The 22,439-nt window shown below is 33.5% G+C and overlaps 1 protein-coding gene across 6 annotated transcripts in view; it reads right to left on the reverse strand.

The window, feature by feature from the left end:
* Positions 1–853: 853 nt before the first annotated feature.
* The window catches only part of RBM26 (RNA binding motif protein 26), an 88,108-nt gene continuing 66,522 nt past the window's right edge, over positions 854–22,439 (reverse strand). Inside the window, exons 20-24 of one of the 6 annotated variants that reach the window (XR_551604.1) lie at positions 20,187–20,273; positions 9,652–9,765; positions 6,728–7,934; positions 6,031–6,086; positions 854–1,756 (exon numbers count right to left, since the gene is read on the reverse strand). Coding sequence is in view for 3 of the 6 variants with exons in the window: in XM_008587835.1 (XP_008586057.1) it covers positions 7,845–7,934; positions 9,652–9,765; positions 20,187–20,273 (291 nt within the window). In the remaining 3 variants the exon portion in view is untranslated. Of the gene's footprint in view, positions 1,760–5,486; positions 5,540–6,030; positions 7,935–9,651; positions 9,766–20,186; positions 20,274–21,816; positions 21,857–22,439 lie in introns of those variants that run through there. The other 5 variants (XR_551605.1, XR_551606.1, XM_008587836.1 and 2 more) reach the window with 5 other exon arrangements.

Genomic DNA, 22,439 nt, shown 5'->3' on the forward strand with positions numbered 1-22,439 from the left:
TCAAGAAGCACAATGATCTTAATGAGAATCAAATCATCTTGACTTCTGATTCCCAATGGCATGTTTGATTCTGTTTTGCTTTATTTTTAATTTAAAAGCAAAGGGGAATAAAAGGAAGATGACAAAATAAACTCAAGGGTGGATGGTATGTGGTCCACATCCATTAACTAATCAATACTGTTAACAGCAAGTGATCTCTTCAGACACTGTTCTTTGGGTTCTAATCTAGCAGCTAAACCACTATTACAGGAGCAGAGAATCTCCTTCCTTGAAAATAAAAAAACACTAATCTGGGAAAATATTTATAAACTCCTTGCAGCTATCTGCTAGTTTGCAAATGTGAACCAAAACAAAAGTCTAATAAAAAAATACCTTCTAGGGTACTAGGTCATATTTATATTAGACCTTCCAAAATATGTTTTCCTTTAACCAAGCTTAGCCTTAACCATGCTGTGTTCAACCAATGTGGATCAAGATAGATAATTTATGACTGATGTGCTCATTATATTCTTTTTATTTTTCACAAAGACAAATACAATGCATACTCAAGGGGGAAAATGGTGTTTGCAGAATAGTCAGCTTTGCACAAAAAAAGTAGTAGTAAAATGGGTATGGTTGGATGAAACTAAAAAAACAAAGGTGAATAGAATGAGTTTAATTTGCACTTTTCCTTTTTTTTTTTTTTTTTTTTTTTTTGGCCGCTGGCCAGTATGGGGAAGGACTTTTCTACTAAAAAGTTGCTACCAAGTATAACTTTCAACTTCTCAAATGCCTCCTGAGAACCTATGAAGAAATACTCAGAAATCACGTAAACTTTTCTTTATGGTGCCCATTATATAAAGGATGCTGTGGGTGATCTTTTAGGATAGGATTTAATCATTTCCTTTACAAATAATTCTAAGCCATACTTATGAACAATAATTTGGACATACTTTTTAAGTCAGGTGGAAATTATGGTCTTTAACAATGTTAGACACACAATACTAAACCCTTCTTTTTAAGATCATCTTCAATGTCCTGATTTGCAAGTGAAGAAAACATGGAAAACCTGTGTATATTAAACATTTAATAGTTATTTTTCAATATTCATAATCCACAGATCATTTGTTACTTGAAAGAAAATTATTCTCCTTGTTGGTTTTGAAGAACTAAGAATTAAAAAATATATATATTTGGGTAAGTGGCCTTGGCAGCGACGTAAGTATATTCCGAAGAAAGAGGCAAGCTATTATTACAGTGTATAAAAAAGTACTTTATCATCTGCTCAAAATTATTTTAAGTGGCTGTATTAATCCCAGAAATATATCCTAAAACCCAGAAAAATTAAAACCAAACTGATGTTTAACTTCTTAATTTTCTTCATTCTAAATTGTTCATGCTAATGAACACAGTATCATGGCTTTATATATTTCCTAGACACAATTCTCAATTTGGCTGAGAATGAAAATTTCATATTAGGAAACTAAGAGGCCTTGTTCCTTCTTAAGGTATTTAAAAAACAAATGGCTATAAAGGGAGAAAACATTTAAGAATAAGGTCAGACAGAGCACACATTCAGATACACTTCTGGACTCAGATGTACTCTTGAGAACTATAAAGATAAAATGATAATTATAGTACATGTAAACTTCTATTCAAATTGGTAAAGGGCAAACAGAAAATGATAGGATGATATTATTTTAACAGTCGTCTCCAGACAGGAACAGGTCTTGCTCTTGTAGTCACAAAACTAAATTCAGGCAATGATGATCTCTCTCTGCTGAAAAAAGAAAAGACTATTAAAAAAAACTTGAAAATAGTACATAAATCTAAAACTTGAATCACACCATAAATTCATCTCCAACTTCTCTAAACATTAAAAAAAATCTACTCAGGAAAAGAATCAAAATTAAAGTTGCAGAGAAATTACACAAAGAATAAGCTTTGGGCTAAAATGATTTTAACAAAACCTCTCTGCATCACACTTCTTTAAACCATTAAGCTACAGAGATCACAGCACTACAACACAGTTATAATTTAAAATTTCTGGTAAGGAAATCTAAATGACCAGACAGAAAATTTTCATAGAGATTTGGGTAGGTACAAATATTTTAAGAAATCATGAACAAATTCCAAGGCATTATAAATAAAAATGAAAGCAAAACCTGTTTTCTTAGGATTTTCCAAAGATTTCAAAGTAATCTAATTTTCTTAAACTTCACATGATATTGTTTCATTCTTTAATCACACTATATGATGTAAAATTCCATACTAAGCTCAAAGGTCAACAACAAAAATAAATAAAAAAGAACATATCAAAATGAGACAGTGCCTGGTATACAAAAGAAGGCTAACTTTGGATGATGGGAAGATGAGCAGACGCATGAAATAAAGAAACAAGGAGGGATTTAGGAAGAAGAAAGTATAAAAAGTTGATACAAAAAAAATGTTTAAATGCTTCCACTAAGTTAGTTTGACTTAGTGGTAATTACACTAAGTAATGAGCACACAATACTAATTGTGAAAAAGTTATTACCAACTTAGGTGTCTTTCTACTAAGTATTGATGTTTTCATTAGAAATTACTGAGAACAACGGTCATGTTCACCACGATTTCTTTCTTTTCTAGGACTTTAAGGTAGCTATTTTGGAAGATTATCTATTGTCATTTAATAGGTACATGACGATCACAGGGAAAAAAAACCAACCTTTCTCTAAAGGCCTGTATACATAACCTTGAGCAACTTAGCCAGTTCAAAGAATTAACAAGAATAAGGAAGTTCCTGAGATCTGGGAAAGGAAATTTTCTTTCTGCCTTACAAATATTGTACAATGGTGATTTAATTCTACATTAAACTTCCATTTATAATTTATAGAATTTCGGAAGAACAAGAAAAGCCCTGAGAGAAAGACCAAAAAGTCAACTAACTTAGAATTTCATGCAGGATATTTTTGTTTTAAAAGGCGAATAGACTTTCCTAAGGGGGAGGAAAAAAAGGCTTACAAATGTTTATATAAGTCCTAGACTGGACTAAAATTAATTTCCTATGATTAGTCTGCATTACATGTAAGAGGAAAAAGAAAATATAGATCAATAAAGGCTGTAATATTTTTTTTTTTTTTTGTCTTTTTTCGTGTCCGGCAACGGATCGCAACCCTCAGTGTTGCCCCCGTACCGGACCGGGGACCGGCAATGGGATCGCAACCCTCGGCGTTGCTCCCGCGCCTCGCTCAGCCAGTGAGCGGGAACCGGTCTGTATGTGGGATCCGAACCCTCGGGCGGGAGTGCCGCCGCGCCTCCCAAGCGGCGCACTATCCAGTGCGCCACCGGGCCGGCCCAAGGCTGTAATATTTTTAAAAAGCCATTGATACTTCAACATGCCAAACAAGTAACTGTGTTTTTTTTGAACCCTTATAGCCAATGGTTAGTGTTTCAAGTAAGAGCAGAAATACAGTCCCCTCAAAAACAGTTCTAATAACAAGATATTTCCTTCAATTAAGCTCAGTCACACTTTTTATAGGCAATCAACTAACACAGTGAAGTCTTATCTTTATAGTAAACTACTGATTGTTACATTTGATCATATTACAATAAAACAAAAGCTATGGAACACTCTCCCATTCCTGCAACAGGTTTTCATTAAATGATTGGGTATCAGTTAAATAATTTTTTAAAATGTTACAATTATCCAATAACATTTTAAAACAACACTGCTTAGAAATATAAAAATATTGAGTAAAATGTGTAAAATAACAACTCAACCATCCCTTGAGGTAATCCTAATCTATCTTTTAACCAGTAATATGTAATTTCTCTCAAATTTTTCCTGAAAGAAGTAGCTACCTACAATGACCTCAGTCCTTTTCCCACTCTCAACCCAGCATGCACAGCCCAGATCTGTACTAAAGCAAATAAACTGTTAAGAGAACTGTAGAATTAAAAATTTGTTTCTAGTTTCAGATAGCACACTGTAAAAAGAAAAAGTAAAGTAAACTATGATGGAAAGGAGACTTTAAATCCACACTGGTAGAAGAAGTCTCACTGGGCTGAGTTGGTTAAAGTGCAGCTTTCTGTAACACCAAGATCAAGGGTTTGTATCCCCATACTGGCCAGCCATCAAAAAATAAGATAATGGCCATATTGGTAGGAGGACTGACTGTAACTGCATTACAGGCAAATATTTGTATTTTTAAACACTGAGTTTAGAAATAAAATGAAAAATTATTATTGGGATGGGGAAGTGCTAGTGAACACAGAAGTTAATCTATATTTTATGGGTTGAATGGAATTTGTACCAACAAATTTAAGCATTTGGGAACACTACATACAAAAGTGTATCAAGAGATATTATATAAATTATCATAACCAAATTTAAGTAGTTTGCATTGATAAGGTGATAGAAACAACAAGAGCAACAACAGGAAGAGTTGGTTAATATATTAAACTGTTTTAGATCAAACACTAATGCAGCACCAAGAAAACTACAGATGTGAAAGGAACTTTAGAGATTATCTAGTCCAATCCCTTTCATTTTACCAAAAAAGAGACAGCCCTGAATAAGGTAAGAGACTTGTCTAAGGCCACAGAGCTGGAACCTAAAGTTAAATCGCTTAACCCTTGTCCCGGACTCTATACTAGGTCACCTTTGTATACAAAAAAAATTGGTGGGAAGGGCTAGATTGGTGGCTCCTAGCATTTCTAATCATACTCACTAATGAAAACCAAAGGCTATTTTGCCCCTGAAATGGAAAACATTTAACACTAATATTAATACTAATATTAATATTAGTATTAATGCCTTACTGATTGTTATGGAACTTCCACTAAGACTACAAGTGTATAGAAGGGTACTTCGAAAAGTTCATGGAAAACAGATAAAAGATAGTAAGAATCTTTTCACAAACTTTCTGAAGTACCCTTATACCTCCCCATCAGTACCTGTAACCCCACTGGTGAGAAACTTAACTGTATCAACTATTTAGCAAAATGGTCCTGGTGACTGAGAAGACCTTCAAGAGAGATTTTTGGAAAAATGGTAAGAATTAACAAGGGAGATAACTGTCACTCCATTATTGGAGATTTAAATATGCATTCATTCATTAATTCATCCAACAAATGTCTAAGTGCCCACTATGAGCCAGGCTTTATGATAAGCAGTAGAGATAAGATGATGAATAAGACATGGTCCCCCTTCCTAGAGGAGCTTGTAATCTAGTGGGGAAAACAGACATATAAACCAGATAAATTACATTACAACATAAGTATTGTAACAGAGATATGAACAAAGTGCTGTATTAAAAGGGAGGATTAACAGTATAAACTGGCTAATAACCAAGAAATCTATTAATTTCGTGCAATATCTTCGAGGCAAGAACTACCACGTTTACTATAAACACAACCTCATGTTCAGTCAATAATTAGGAAGGAGGCAGCAATTAGAGTATTTTTACAAAAAAGTTGGCAATGAAATCAGAATGCCTGCATTCATATCTAGTTATTCCACTTACTGGTTATGAATTTGAGCAAGGCACTTCATCTTTATTGGACTAAGTTTTCCTATCTGTAAAATGAGAATTAACAACTACTTCAAAGGGATATCTTAAGTTTTAAATGAGAACATATGAAAGTACATATAGAATACTGGTATTTATAAAAATACACATAAATTAAAAATCCAATAACAACTTAATACTAATATTAATAATTAAAATATTTTTAATAAGATGTAAATGTGAACCTAATGAATGTTGGTAATATTTAATCCCCATACTCTAGAAGCAAATTAAATCATACTTGTCTTCTGATTCATTTAAAACAACATGAGTTATTAAAACATTTTAAGTTCTAGGTTATAGAGAATTTTAGAATAGAGAAATGGATTAACTATTTATGGACTGACAGAAACAAAGTAGGTTAATTTCAGTTATATTATAAGGGAATTTTACAATAATTTTTGAAAAAAGAGGCTAAAATTTACCAATCACATTATAAAGCCAAAAATCAGCATGGAGATTTAACTGGCCTTTGAAAGATTTATTTTCTTTATAATACCTGTTTGGTGTAAAGAGAAGAAACGTGAGCCTCTGCCAATTTGGCACCTTTCACGACTACTAAAAAGAAAAGAAAACAAACTTACCTAATGAATCAGAATAGCACACAGTCAACACACAAAAGACTACATAAAAATATATCATAGAGCTAAGTGTAATAAAGAAGTTTTGAGTAAAGTCACTATTTTGAGAACTGAAATCTGATTCTGAAATTTTAAATATTTACATTTTCTCCAACTGCAAGCCAAAACATTCCTATGAAATAGTATTACATCAAGAACATACATACAACTTTAATTCCAAGTGTGGGGGAAAATAAAGAAAAAGAACAGCATCGACAAATTCCTCCAGTGGCAGAAGACTATGGTGGTGGTAAAATTAGTTTTTGATTGTGAAAACCCCAATATGGAAGAAAGTAGTTTTTTTAAATTGTGATTTTTAATATTATTACTATAATCTCAAGAAAGGCAGAAACACTTGCAACCAAAATGATAAATTTAAAAAGATTAATATGTAATCTCCCACCCCTTCATTCTACAAAGAATGAATTTATTTCCTGGAAACTGCTGTATCAACTTCCGTGACCATGTTCACTTGCCAGAGAATCCACTTAAAAATCACAGTACTGTTTCAAATGTCAAAGATTTTTATACAAGTATAGAAAATGCACACTTAAAATATCAGACTGGAACACTTACCAAACAGTGTTTTCCTAAAGTAGTATCTATAGTACATTTCTTTATTCATACATCTTCAAATGGTCAAGTTTTCTTTCATACATCCAAAATGTAATGTGATGTTTTCTTATTCACCAAATGTTAGCTCTACTTGAAGTCTGGCTCCAAACTAATCAGCCTGCTTTTAAATTTTAAGACATCTGTTGAAAATTTATAGGATCAAACCAAACTGAAGTGGTATAAATTTTAAACACTGGATTGTACATTACTGTAAAGGTACCAGTTACCATTATTATTAAGAATAAATTAGTGATTATAGCTCCTTTTGTGATAATTGGGGGGAGGGGTAGATCACCATCTGGAATGGTCTATTTAATTTTTTTTCCTTTTTTTTTCTTTTTTTCTTTTTTCTCTTAAAATCAAAGAATATCGTCTTGGCTTTTTTTTTTTTTTTTTTTTTTTTTTTTTTTTTTTTTTTTTTTTTTTTTTTTTTTTGTAATTGCTTTTTTTCTTTTCTTTTTAAGAGACCATTCCACTTTATTTTTAACATCCAGATGCAGAAGGACTCATATGTAAAGCAGTCATACATCATTATCATTAAAACCCATGTGGTAAAATACATATACAAGTCCAACAAAAGCCTAATACATAGTAAAGCCTAAGCATACTACTATGTAATATTATGAATACATAACTTGGAGACTTTAGTTAGAGTACTATGTTATCTATTCATATCTGAAAACATTCATTAAGATTTTAAATGCAAATTCATTCCTTATTTGGAGTAAAACAAAATCTTCTAAGTTATAACAAGTATTGGTCATAAGTTTTCAGACCTATTAATTAAATTACAAAGAACCCAAAGAATTCTGTAATGTTCAGTAGAAGTATGTAATAAAAACATTGCATATGTTTCTAGTGTGATGTCTTTAGCAATTGTTTACTGAAATAAAATGCAAACATCAATCTTTCAAAATACAGGATCAGAAGGTAGTTTTCTTCTCTTTTGTCTATTTGTGAAATCCATCTTCATCACATTTTACCAAAAATTGTTTTTACAAATATGTAAAAGTACATTAGATAATACTAATGAAACACAGGTAGAGTTCTAGCATATGCAGATCAATGATCAGTCAAATCATCTTCTCCAAGAACGAGATTCATTGTCCTCTTCTTCTTCATCATCATCCTGAAGTAATGAGTCATCCACCAAAGACTCTTCCTGAAACTTTAGGTTAAAATGTATTTAGGAATTTACCCAAAAAAAAAAATAAAAAAAAAAAAAGAAAGAAAGAAAAGAAAAGAAAAAAGGTGATACTTTTAAATACTGATCTCTCTCAACAGAGTTGAATACAAAAGGTATTTCTATAGCTAGAACATTCAAGAAACAAAGAAAAGCAACCTTTATCCATTCAATGGTTTCTCTATATCTATTTTATTGCTTGCATGAAACAGGCACTAACAAAATACCAAAGTAAACCTCTGTATATGCCATTTCTCCTGCCTCTCTTTACCAACTAATGCCATCTTCTATACCTTCAAAGTATTGCTCAATATTTTTTTTAAAAAGAAAACAATAAGTTTTCTGACTTACCCTGTCTAAACCTGAATGCTAAATCAACCAAAAACTTGCATAAAATTCTATCAATACTTATACTTTTCTGCCATATGAAACAAACATTTTCTTCTACAGCATTCCTTTCTTTTCCCCCTTGCCTTCATAAAAGCTTCTCAGTCTGCTTTTAAAACTTTTCAAAATACCTAATACCAGGAGCTCTCCTGCTTTTCTCCCCATTCAATTCAAACTCATGAAAGGACAAAGGTATAATCTAAAATATAAAATGACAAATCATGTATATGAGTTTCAAAATATACATTTTATTTTTGCATTTGACTATGGATATGTATAACAGCCTTGAAATGCTCTTCAAGCAAAATGAAATGCCATTATGAAAATCTAACAAAGGTAAAAATATGGAATCAGTTTTCCTACCTCATCTTTAAATCTTAACATCAACTTTTTCCTACAGCTTATTTCATGATTAAGCAACAGAGATGCTTACTTTTAAGTTTTTGTTTTCAAAGGGCTCTCTCACTTCACTGCTCTATACGCCCACACTTTTCAGCCAGAGTAACTGCTGTTACCCAAGAAAAACACTCTTCCATACCTATCCTGAATCTTATCTCTGCCATCAGACTAATTACTGTTATCCAAGAAATATGCACTCTTCCATACCTAAACTGATGCTTATCCCTCTGTTTAAAATACCTCTCTCAACTATATTCCTAGCACCACCTCTTGATTATGAAAGCTATTTTATCACTTAGGACCTACCTCCACTGTCAATACCTCCTCTTTCGAGGTTCTTCTGGACAGAAACAATCACTCTTTCCTCTAGGTTCCCACAGCAAGATGTTCAAATCTTTATTCAGCATACCAGTCTACCTTTTATTAAAATTAGTTTCTTATGTGTCTGCCACCACCCCCCTTTCCAGATTATAAGCTCCTTGATAGGGACCGTGTCTTATTCATTGTTGTGCCTAGCACAGTATCTACCATATAGCAGGCATTCATTCTAATGAACTAAAATGATATGAATTAAAATAAAGGAAAGCTGAAATGTTAATAAAGCAATAGAGCAGAATAGATACTCTAAAACTTAAAATATTAAGATTTCCTGTGAATAAAAATCTAATAATTATTGTCTTCTAAGAGTAAATGAAAACTGAGTATATATATGATTTTCAAGTATTCTCTTGGGATTAGAATCCACAGTTCTCACTGATCCAGAAAATTTTAAGTTGTCTGCATTTATCTTATAAACCCTGCCTGGAACATGGCTCAGGAATAAAAGTTTTATGTTAAAATCACAGCCATAAAAATCACATTTTATATAAAAACTATGAACAATGAATGTCAAAATCAAGTGGAAAAAAAAACATACTTCCTCTTCATCGGGTTCAACTTCTTCTGTTTCAACAGCTGAAATACTAGCTATTGGTTTATTCCATGCCAGTTTTAGATCCTGCCCTTTGAAACGAGCTCCATGAACTGCAGCCTAAAATAATCAAAAACATTGGAATACAGAACATTAATAATTTCTGAAAAAAATAAATTTTACAGTGTCTAATATTTAAATTGAAATAACTAAACACAGCTAAAGATAGTAGCTATCTATTTGTTTGCTTTACGGTTGTTTATTCTCAATTTACTATTTATTATTATAATTTACTTTGTATGGTTGTTTACCATAAAAACAGACTAGTGACTGAAAATTCCTTAAAAAAAAAAACTGAAAAACAAGAACAATTTCTCTTAATTCAGTAGAGCTACTTCATTACTGGCCAATGTTTGACTAGAAGAAATATGTCAACATGTTTACAATATAATAATAACTGCTATTTAAGGCAACAATCCCAAGGCACTTCAAGATCTTGGCTACTGCTTCTGAATCAATGTCTAAATTAGGAGCAACAGGCTAAATGTATTCACTGTATTTTAACTGTTGTCAATTTACAAATGGTAGATACAGTAACTATTAACTAGAACCTAAGAAATGTAAGAATAATTGTGCACATGTAAAATACATTTTCAAATTATACCAATGAACACAATAATTACAAGTTGGATGTGAAACTAACACAAATATAAATATCTCAAAAAAGAAAAAATCCCCTGAACTTTTCTACTGAAAAAATACAGTATTTCCTACAAAGCTTTTATAAGTGAAAGTGATAAAACTCGAATGTAGGAAATAGTCAAGTCTAAGTACTGCTACATTAAGTGGCTGGTCTGGAAAGAGTGCATTTAAATTACAGTAACATGAACTAACATAAATCAATGTGAGCAACATACCGAAATAAGTCATAGTCACAAAAGATTTATAGTACAATCTCAAAGTACAGCATAATGTAAAATGTAGAAACAATTATATGTTCAATGACATCTGAACATGAGTTGTGTGATATTAAAGTCCCCAGGTATAAATTTTAAATCTGCACATATAAATTTATGATAAATTTAAAAGATACTATGCCTATTAAAATGCAGTTCAGGAGTTTTTAGTCCATATCCTCATCACAATGTCATACAAATAGAATTTTTTAAAAGTGCTAATATATACATTTAAATTCAGAAACAACTTGCAATTTTTTGAAGTACAACCATTACATAAAAATACATCATATTACTGTAAGGAATTCCAATCGCCTCATGCAAAATGCCTACTCATCTTTCCATTCAGTTAAAATAATTTCACCTAAAAAGCAAAAATGTTACTGAAATTTTCTACAATAAGTTCTTGACAAAAGTTTCTTTTTTTTTTTTCCTTTTTGTCTTTTTCACTGACCGGTAACAGGATCGCAACCCTCGGTGTCGGGATCGCAACCCTCAGTGTCGGGATCGCAACCCTCAGTGTCGCGCCCGCACCGGGGACCGGCAACGGGATCGCATCCCTCGGGGTTGCACCCGCACTGCGGGATCGCAACCCTCAGTGTCGGGATCGCAACCCTCGGTGTCGCGCCCGCACCGGGGACCGGCAACGGGATCGCATCCCTCGGGGTTGCACCCGCACTGAGCTCAGCCAGCGAGCGGGAACCAGTCTCCATGTGGGATCCAAACCCTGGGCAGGAGCGCCGCCACACTCCCAAGCAGTGCACTCTCCAGTGTGCCACCGGGCTGGCCCGACAAAAGTTTCTAATGACAAATTTATACATCTCTATATTCAGCACACTTCTTCAAATTATAAAGTGACTCTACAACAACTTTCTAAATTTTCAGTTGTAAAATTATTTACAGATGATTTTCAAAATCAGGTATATTTAACTTATTAACTTTCCTCCATTAGGAACTTTTGACTATTAGGTTGTATAAATTTTTAAAATAATAACAGTTTTTTGCTTTGTAAAGATGCAAATTTATTCAAGAGAACTAAAAATTTCTATGTTAAAATGAAACGTTATATTCCACAATTTCATTTTAATAAAAACTGTTTTTATAATAATTTTAAAAAAAATCTCAGGTAACTTGCAGAATAAAAACTTCAAAGTTTAAAAAATTTCTTCTGCACCCCAGGCATTTTATATTTTTAAAAAATCCAGAATGTCAGACCACATAATATAAAATATTATAATCCTTGAAAATCCTATTCCTAAGAGATAATCACTATTCTATGAATAGTTTGGAATAAAGTCCTGAAAATATTTTTCTACACACATACTAAAATGGTCTGTGTATAAAAATATGTTTGATATGTATATGGGAACATACTTCACTGATTTATAACTTCCTACTTATATTATTGACCCAATTTTTTCACTGAGACCTTTCAATATTCATACCAACAGATCTGTCACTTTTCTTGAACGGCGCTCTATATATACATATACATAATAATATATTTAGCATAATTAAGCCCATTTCTATAGACATGATATATTCGGGAGCCCCAAATCTGAGAGGGCACTTGTGTAGTGTTTGCCTATTCCAAAAAACTCACCTGGTACTTCAATAGGTAGAGACATCGGTTTATTAGACTTATGGAAGTCGCTGACAACAGCCAGCCAGATATCCGGGCTGCCATGGGGTACATACAACAGTTACACAGTGAACAGATCAAAGTAGGGGTGTAAATCATTTGCAGGCATATGCAGACCCTCACCCAGCTCACATAACTCAGAGTGCAGGCGAGATCTGTCTGAGTAGATAAGTTAATCTACTGCTACTGTCCCACCCCAGAGTGCTTTAGCACTAGCATGCTAATTTAATTTACTTAAGGTCCCTGCTTCCTCCAGTCTTCCATTTGTCTTAAAGGGGATGTGCCTTTCTTTGGGTAACTACCTTGGCCAGGGATAGTTTCCCAGTGGGTAGGGGGAACTCTGATATGCACGTGGAGGGGGAATAAGTCTATATCTATGTCCAGCATTTACCTTACACATGAACAACCATGTATATCTGTGCACCTTATGTGACTCTCCATAGAAATAAGATGTTTCTTGGCTTTTTTCAAGATCTGGCTGGCTTGTATTTTTTAATTAAATGGAATTTTGTCACATTTATGGCAAAATATTTTCCCCAACTGGATTTCATTTATAATGCATGTTTTTAATGGAGGGGAAGGGGTTCTTGTTCTCTTTTTTATTTTTTTGCCATGAAGAAGTTTTAAGTTTTCATGTACTAGAATTTATCAATATTTTCCTTTATGAATATTGTGCCGTGCCTTAAAAAGCTCTCTCCACACTAAGACTTTCCAGAAATCCTCTAGCTTTTTACTAGTTTATGCATTAAAAAAGGAAAAAAACTTATCCAATATGAATTTATTTAGATATTAAAAAAAAAAGCCTTATTTTTTCCAAACCTGTCAGTTGTCCCAACACCATTTACTGAATAATCTGCTATATTCTGTTTTAAAATATCTCCTTTGTGGTTTACTAAAAATACATACTTGAGTCTATTTCTGAATTCTACTTTGCTCTATTATCTATTTCATACTATTATATTATTTTTTTATTTCATAATGAATTCAATACCATTCTTCATCCCTTTCACAATATTTGTTATTCTGATGTTACTTTGTCCTTGTGAACTTCAGAATCTTTTGTTCTGTTTCAAGTTTATTATCATACTGTCTTAATTACTGCTGCTTAATAATGTAATATGAACTAGATCAGTGGTTTCCATAACAATGTACTGTTGCAGTGCTTCAAGAGTTTTACAAACATTTCATTAACATGCGCTTTAAAAAATAAACTTCATAATCATTTGTAAAATGTTAAATGTGCTCTATAGGATGTTTACTTGAGCAAGGTGGTAATGGTCATAAAGGTGGAAGTGGGCTAAATGTAAAAATCCACAAAAAAAGAAAAGTGGGGAAAAATAACCTCAGATGAAGAAAAATTGAATTTTCTCATCTAAATGAAAAACAGTTGATCATCTACATAAAAAAAGACAAATTTTACAAAACTACCAAAGCACCAAGCTAAAGACAGAAAATAATTTCTACAAAAGTTTTTAAAAAGAGGGCCGGCCCGGTGGCGCACTGGAGAGTGCGCCGCTTGGGAGTGTGGCGGCGCTCCCGCCGAGGGTTCGGATCCCATGTGGAGACCGGTTCCCGCTCACTGGCTGAGCGCGGTGCGGGCGCAACACCGAGGGTTGCAATCCTGTTGCCGGTCCCCGGTACGGGTGCAACACCGAGGGTTGCGATCCCGTTACCGGTCAGTAAAAAAGACAAAAAGGAAAAAAAAAAGTTTTTAAAAAGATACATTTTTAAAAAATTATTAGATCTTGATAGTTCCAGAGACTAATTCTACTAAACTCTAAAAAAGATATCTCAAATGCTACTTAAATTAGCTCAGAGTAGAAAGATGGAAACTTTCAAATTACTTTTTGTAACGTCAGGTAATATTGATACCTGATGAAAATAATACCCCTCCCCCAAATCTGCAAACCAGTCTTACTTTTGAAAACTGATTTAAAAAGTAAAAAGAAAAATGTTAAAATAAAAAAAGTATAGATTTCAGTAATTTATCAAAGAAAAACACAATAAATGAGATTTATAACAACAGTAAATAGCTCAATATTGTAAAGAAATAGCATAAGTGATTCATTTTCAGGAATAGCTTAGCAAAGGGTATCTAACTGGCTCAACCCAAAAGTTGTTTAACTGGCTCAGCCCAAAGGGTGTTTAACTGGCTCAACCCATTCCCAGAGAGTCCCTGAAGGGGCAGAGTTCAGAAGCAGCATGTCACTCTTCAGAAATGACTTTTCAAGACGGTGGTTAGTCACTAGCCCTTTGTTCTCTTCCTTTGCTGGTTCTTCTCCCTTCACAGCACTTTTGGCGGGCCTTTTTCGCAGGCTTGCCCTGAGCCATCAGACAAAGGAATTCCTTACAAGGGAATAACAAATCTTTGGTGTCGTCCAGGAAGACTATGCACCCCATAGTACTCAGCCAATGAGGAACTGGGGGAGAGACCTGTGCACTAGGGAATAAATTGCTTGCTGTAACTGTTTCATGTGTGCCTGCCCATCAGACACCTGATCTTGCAAAACCATTATTAAAGTCTTGCTTCACTGTACCTCATGTCTCCGTGTCCATTCTTTGGCACTGGTGCGTGAGGGTATTTCTCACAAACATTAAGCAGCAGTATAAATAGATGAAATGAAGGGAAAAAACCTCATTGTTTTTTTTTTTTTTTTTTTTTCCCCTTTTTGTCTTTTTTCGTGTCCGGCAACGGATCGCAACCCTCAGTGCTGCACCCGCACCTCGCTCAGCCCGTGAGCGGGAACCGGTCCGTATGTGGGATCCAAACCCTCGGCGGGAGCGCCGCCACGCTCCCAAGCAGCGCACTGTAGCAGGGCGCCACCAGGCCGGCCCAAACCTCATTGTTTTATAAATACACAAAAGGCATGATAAAAATCCATTTCTGATCAAAAATCTCTATAGTGCCCCCCCACCACCACCATCAACAGACCGGGAGATCTTGGTGTTATCAGCACCACGCTCCAAGTGTCCACAGTTTTTAATAAATCAGGAATACTGTAGTTTGTATTCTACCTTAACACAAAAAAGCCAGCATCGTACATAATACTAAAACTACTAGAACCATTTTCATGAACAAGACACTATTATTACTAATGTTTTTAACATTTTTCTAAAGGTACTTACTATGAAATAACTGGAAAACTATCATTATTTATTGATATGACTGAATAAATACCTGAAAAACCCAACAGAACAAAATTAAAACTACCAAAAGATCTTAGTAACATGGCAGTTACACATTTAATAAAAACAGATGAATAGTTTTCCTACAATCAGTACAAAATATAATGGAAGAAAAGATTTCATTTAGAATAGCAATAAGCAGATAAACTATTGGTGGTGAAATTTATGAGCAATATAGTTGTACATGGTCTACATAAAGAAAACCTTAAAACTAATGAGCAAAATGACTGTATAACGAAAAACTTGAAGTGATCTTAGAGGATAAAAAAAGACTGAAGAACTTGAAAGACAATGAGGTTCTATTGGAAGACTTAGTATTAATGTTAATTCTCCCAGTGAAGCTCAATGATAAGCATATGGAAATTCATTTTACAATTCTAATTTCTACGTGTAAAAAAAGTCTGTTTTAGCTTTTTATTTACAGCCTTGCCTCTACCCTTTGACTATTTATTGCTTACAGAAAATTAGGAAGAAGGAAAACAGAAGGAAAAAAAGCTGAAGATCTGATGAAGAAGAAAGAAAAAACTATTACAATTATGATATGGGTTCCACATCTTGTAAAAAAATGGTTCTGAAAATAATTAAGTTTGAAAAAAAGCTGGGTTAAGCAAAATTAAAACAGGTTTGTTTACCTTCTGACTTCTTAAGTAATTTACATTGTGATTCTGAATGGAATATACAAAATATAGCCTTTCACAAGCTTATCAGATAAGAGAATCCTTTGTTAGGGGAGCTCTTGCAGAACCAATGTTCAGCAAAAACTGGGGAAAACTAACCTAAAATATAGATAATTACAGAAGAGTTGAAGCTGCAATCCTCACATTTTTGGTAAAGATAATGATAAAACTAATCTATAAAAGTGGCTAAAAGCAAGTTTATTAATATTTGCAATAACCACAGTAATACAGTGTTTAGGCAAGAGTTATATTAAATGACCACAAATACAAAAAAAAAAAAGTAAAATCTATTTTTCAGAATTTATAAGGAAAGACTTTAATTATTGAGTTCAAGACACATGGCGCCACTTTCTCACAAACTTCAGGCCTAGAGTTACTAATTCTCGTAGCACAGTGCCTATCATATAGCAGTATTTAATAACTATTAAGTAAATCAGTAAAAGCACACAGACACAAAACTCTGCTACATACATAATTTGATTTCTTTTGATTGAATCCACGTACCCATATTGTCCTTGCTATAAATATGCCATTTACTCAATCAGCACCATCGGCTTCTTTTGATTGCTGATGTTGGCACTATTCTCTATGAACCCAATTCTACACTTCTAACCTCAGGTCCAAAGAATGAGAGTTTTTCATTTACTCTATCTTGTGTCTCATTGATTTACTAATCATTCCTCATTTTGAAAAACCCACGACAGTAACATAAATAATAGCTAACAGTAAGAGGACTTACTCTGTCTCAGGCACTCTTCTTAGTACCTTACATGTTTTGAATCAGTAAATTCTCATAACTACTGGGAGCTGAGGGATGGGTATCAAAAAATGTATCGGTAGAACGAGATTCTTTGCTTTTGATATAAAAAACTACACTTCTTTGAGTATGAGATTACAGGTTTCAACTTTGGACTAATTTTGCTAAAATAAGAATTTAACCATCCCTATTCTGAAAACAACATCCTGATCTACAAAGTTACAGGAACAATTCAAAGTAGAAAAAATAACATTCTAATCAGTCATGAGAAGTGGCTACTTCTTTCTGTCCTGTTTGGGTACTTATCCAACTTTAGTGTGTTGGCATGGTGATAGACAAACAGGAAAATAGAAAATTACCAGGAACCATCTTCTAACTAACTAGAGTCAAACCATAACCATCTTAATGCAAAGCTAAAAGTGTTCTGCATATATTCTTACTCTACAAAATGCTTCAATCTTTTTCCTGGGAAAAATTTCTTACTTTTCACTTATACCTGAATGTCTCAATTACCTTATTTTTATACTTTCACCTTGAAATACTATACATCTAATGATTATAGAAAATAAAGAGAAATTCATTCAATCATCTAAGACAATGGTCCAGAAAATAAGAACAACGTAATATTTGGAAATAAACATTGGCAAAAGTTAACAGATTTCTTTTCTTGGTAAGGCCTATCCTTTATCTGGAGTTCATGCCCTCCTACATTTTTGGTGTTAAAACTTATTTTATATAATGATGGTGACAGTACATAGCAATCATATTTTTTAAAGCATTACTCCTTGGCAAAATAAAAAACTGGCGCCCCCTGGCAAACACCCTAAGTTTTTAAATTCCTAACTTTACTGTTCCCTGAAATCCACAAGTCTGAAAACCACTGCTCTACTCAATATCCCATTTGTATAAAATAAGCTTTAACTTAACTTTCTTTCACTTTCAAAATAGAATGTTACAAAATTTTAAGAAATTTTTGGGGTTAAGGAAATTTTTATTGTTTAACAACTTTTACAATTAAATTCCAAATGTTCATCACAGCACTGGTAGTTATTCCTTTCAGCCTACTGCTGTAAATCCAACAAAAATAGTTATTTGCCCTGAATAGGTAACTCTTATTAGGCCTATCTTGACCTTAGTTATTCTGCCATTTATTCAACCTTCATACAATTCTGTGTTAAACTTTCTTATACACTGACCCCTGGTCTTTTTAACTGATTGCCGTTCATTCTGGAAAATATACTGTGGGGAAAATAGAATAATTTAGTCAGGCTCTCTCGACATTTCTTGTAAACAAGTTGTGTGTGGGTGGAGTTAATGCGCATGTGCCTCAATATATCTTTTTAGTTTTGTTACTATGTGTTCTTCAGTTTGTGAAGCTGAAGCTGGCCCGCAGAGCTCATGTCTGAAAATAGACTATACTTACTCTGCTGGCAGCTGCTCAGTTTTTCTTTGGACTTTGCCAGTAGCAGTTGAGGTTCAGAGTTTCTCTTTGGATTGCCTAGGTATTAGATGTGTGTGTGCTGAATAAAGACTATTCCTTCTTCAACCAAGGCTCCAAGGACCTTTTTGCTAGTTACCTAGCTCATAGACCTGCACGTGAAGGGTTTGTGAATGGGTTCAAGGGGTCTGTGACTGTCAGACCCTAGCCCTAGCTCTACATATACACATTGTAAAAACATATAAAGATATACATCTAAAGTAGAAAAAGCAAGACCCAAGAAAGGAGGTTTATGTTAACAGGTCTTACCAAGAGCAAAACTTCCAAAAATTATCTAAGAGGCAGGATAGTTTTTTTTTTTTTTTTTCTTAGCCATATAAATAAGCTGGGAGTAGTACATATTTTTTTCAATTCCTACTAAATCCACAAACTTGGTAATATTTTAACCATTCATACAATAACTACCATTGTTTATCTCTTCTTCCTAGAAAATAAACAGAACATACAGATACTACTCAAATAGACTAACTAATAAAAGACTGAAAATCGTTACTGAAGCCATCATTGAAAGGAAGCTTATTCTAAACTTGTACTCAACAATACCTTTGAGAGAAAACTCAATCAAAAATCTACTTTTTTCAATATAACATACACACACATATGGTTTACAAGAAAGTTTTAAACTCTCACCAATTACAAATTACTTTTTAACTTTCACAAAAGATCTTTAAATGAAGTTACTCAAAACTAGATTTAAAAGATAAAACTCTAGGATCAAGAATTCCTATGCTATAAAATAATTCATTACCCTCAGCCCCTCACCACCAACAACCAAAATCACATCATTCCAGGGCTCTAGCCAAACACTTCTGAGACTTAACAGACCCACAGTCTTACAATGGTTACAATGCCCTGAGAACAACTCCTACAAGGTAAGCCTTAACAATGTACCATTGTGCTGGCAGGGAGCGTATTCACTACAAAGAGGATAAATCAATTTAGAAGGTTTTTCAAAACTTATTTAGATCACAATCAACTTAAAACTTCTAAAAAGCATCTCATTCTTCCATTCACATAAATGTGGTTAACTGTTTGGGAAACTATTACATCCTTGGAAAAATGACAAGGACAAAATAGTTATGATGTCTTCTCTACAATTTCTGAAGAAAGAACACAAAGGACTAAAATGGCTCCCACACCTCACTCCCATTTTCCTTTTATGAATCCCCCACACCTCACTCCCATTTTCCTTTAAAAAAATTTTTAAACCCAAAAGAAACACAAGGTTGCATATACTTCTGATCAGTCTTTGGAAAGACAATTCAAGATACAGTTTAAGACAACTATACTAAGAGAAACCTAAAAGCTAGAGTTATATACCATGTTGGGCAAAAAAAAGTAGTAGAGGTCTGGTTGGGGGTACATTGAGTTAGAAACATTTCTTTAGAGTTCAGCCTGCTGGGATTGAGAAGCAGCAGATGAGGGACGGTTTAGAAGGGCAGACATCAGGATTATACTCAGTTTCTACCTTATCCCTCACCATTCATTCTGCCAAAGCAGACCTTGTTCTGGGTCACTTGAAAGAAATAATAACAGAAAGTGGGGTGGCCTATCTCCTGTGAAAAAGAAAGGAAGTAGAATTCCTGGTGTGGCAAGACAATACAATGTGACATTCAACTTGGTGACTAACTATATTCTAATCATATGTTATATATAGAATTGCTTAACTGCATTAGGACAGTCTTCGTGGGCATGAATTCCATTTCAAATGTTCTACTTACTGTCAAAGCACAGTTATTTAGAAAGTTAAAAAACTCATTTACATTAAAACTTAAAAGTAATATTTATAATCATTTATCTAAATTTCTGGTTGTTTAATACTTACAGCTTCAGCTTCTGCTCTTGTCTTGAATGTAATTACTGCATGAAGTGAAGAGTCATCAATCTGACAATCTTCAATTTCACCATATTGCTTTAAATTAGAAAAAAGTATTTCCTCCAAATAAATATTTTGAAGCACCCAAAAATCCTAATGGTATTTAAAACATTAAAATACTAATATAATTCAGAATATAAAACAATTCAAACTCGTTAACAGAAAAGAATGGTGAATAATTCATTTTAGTACTTTGACATTGTAAGATAAAGGGTGGTCCTATCTTCCAATCTTATATACTATCCCACACTTTCCAGAATTAGTGAAACTTGAACTATTTTTCAAATGAAGAAAACAATGATCAAAGCCTGAGCTTCCTTACTGACTTTCCTCTTATACTCATCACTCCAATCCCATAGTATGCTAAATTCTTCCTTAAGCAGCATACTGCATCCTCAGAACATTCTATCAATTTCTGATACCATTCCCAATAAATGGGGGGAAAAAAGATTCAGAGAATTTAAGTAATTTTTACCAAAGTCAGTCAATTAGTATCAGAGTCCAGATCTCTTAATTCAAAAGCTTAACATTCTAACTGACCATGCTTTCACTTACTATATATAGTCCACATTTAAAAGCTAAACACATTACATTATGCTTGTTCTGGTTTGTTGCAATTTTTTCCCCATATGTAGAAGGATTTTTCTACAATCAGCAACCTTTACCACATAAAATCCGAGTACCTTCCTTCTTACCTCAAAATTATAACCATAATCTCATTAAATATACACACACAAATCATAGAGAAAAACTCTGTATAGTAAAGAGAATAGACTCTAGAGTTACTGAGATCTCTGATCTATCAGTTACCAGCTATGTAAACCTGAACAAATTTTCATGCTTCATTTTCCTCATCTCTAAAATGGGCATACTAAAGGTATCTATCTCATAGGGCTATACAAATAATTCATAATATAATAAATTATTATAAGGCATTCAAAATAATACCTGGCAAAAAGTAAGGGCTCTATAGGCTTTAGTTATAATTTTCATTACTATTATTAACAGTCCCAGGGGAAAAATAAATCATTTTGTTAATCACAAGCTGTAATAATCAGCGGTCCTTTAATAATGTAGGTTTTTTCTCTGATATCTACCATGTGTTCAAATCACAGGTTGAGACAGTGAGGCTAAACTTTAAACCTGCGCTCTTATTTAAGACATAATTTTTAAAAGTGAATTACCAATGCTAACTTTTGAGTTGAGTTCAAATATCCAAATGCACGTAAAAATTTCCATTTAGAGGCTCTGAATAGTTCTCAAACCAAAGCTATCTTAGTCTCACCAAAATAAAATCATAACAAACTCACCTTGTTCATTTGGATTATTTTAGCATATTCACAGCTAGTTTTCTGATTAGCTGTATTACTATACACAAGACACTTAAGTTATCTAGATCTCCTTTCCCTTGTGGAAGGAAGGGAAGAGTTGGGCTAGATTATCTCCAAACTCCTTTCTAGTTCTCTGATTCCTTTCTTTATCCCTTTGAATTCATCAAGCACAGGACTTTCCAGACTCCTCATCCTTAAATATTAATTATTTTAGTTATTTCTTAAACATAAACCATGTCTTTCAGTACCTCTTTATGTCTTGATAAAGAAGTTGTCACTGCAGCAAGCCTGGAATATGAGTGTCAAACGCTTAAGTCTGAATTTTCAAAAGGTCATTTGCGTACCTGTCTACAAGCTTATCTATCCTTTAAGATCTAAACTCCAGTTTTACTACCTCATGAAACTTTCTTCTACTACACTTTTTTCCCCCACATATGCCAGTGTGAAAGACACTTCTCTAAAGTTACTGAAATATTTATAGTGTTTAATAAATTGAACTTGACTATAAGTTATGTTTGCAGTTTGTTTTAACTGGTTTGTGTTAAACAAATATATGCAAAAGCCCTGGGAGTAAAGAACTGGTATTTCCTTCATATCTCCAGAGCACTTAATGGAATTCTGAGGGTAAAACTGATGCTTAGTAACTAACCTGTGGGTAACACTAAGAATCACAACATTTTAGCTGAAAGGGCCTTTAGGCAGGTATAATCTTCTCCACTCTGCACGAGCCTAATAAATCCCAGCAAGTCCAAGTTAAATAATGGATTAGCAGGTACTAGAATCCCATCCTCCTTTCTCATTGATCAATCTATTACCATTAGATAGACTCCCTTTAACAATACCCTAGCACTGACTAAAGCAACTACAACAT

This window comes from Galeopterus variegatus, unplaced genomic scaffold, assembly GCF_000696425.1.
Source record: "Galeopterus variegatus unplaced genomic scaffold, G_variegatus-3.0.2 Scaffold4563, whole genome shotgun sequence".
Taxonomy (NCBI): Eukaryota; Metazoa; Chordata; class Mammalia; order Dermoptera; family Cynocephalidae; genus Galeopterus; species Galeopterus variegatus.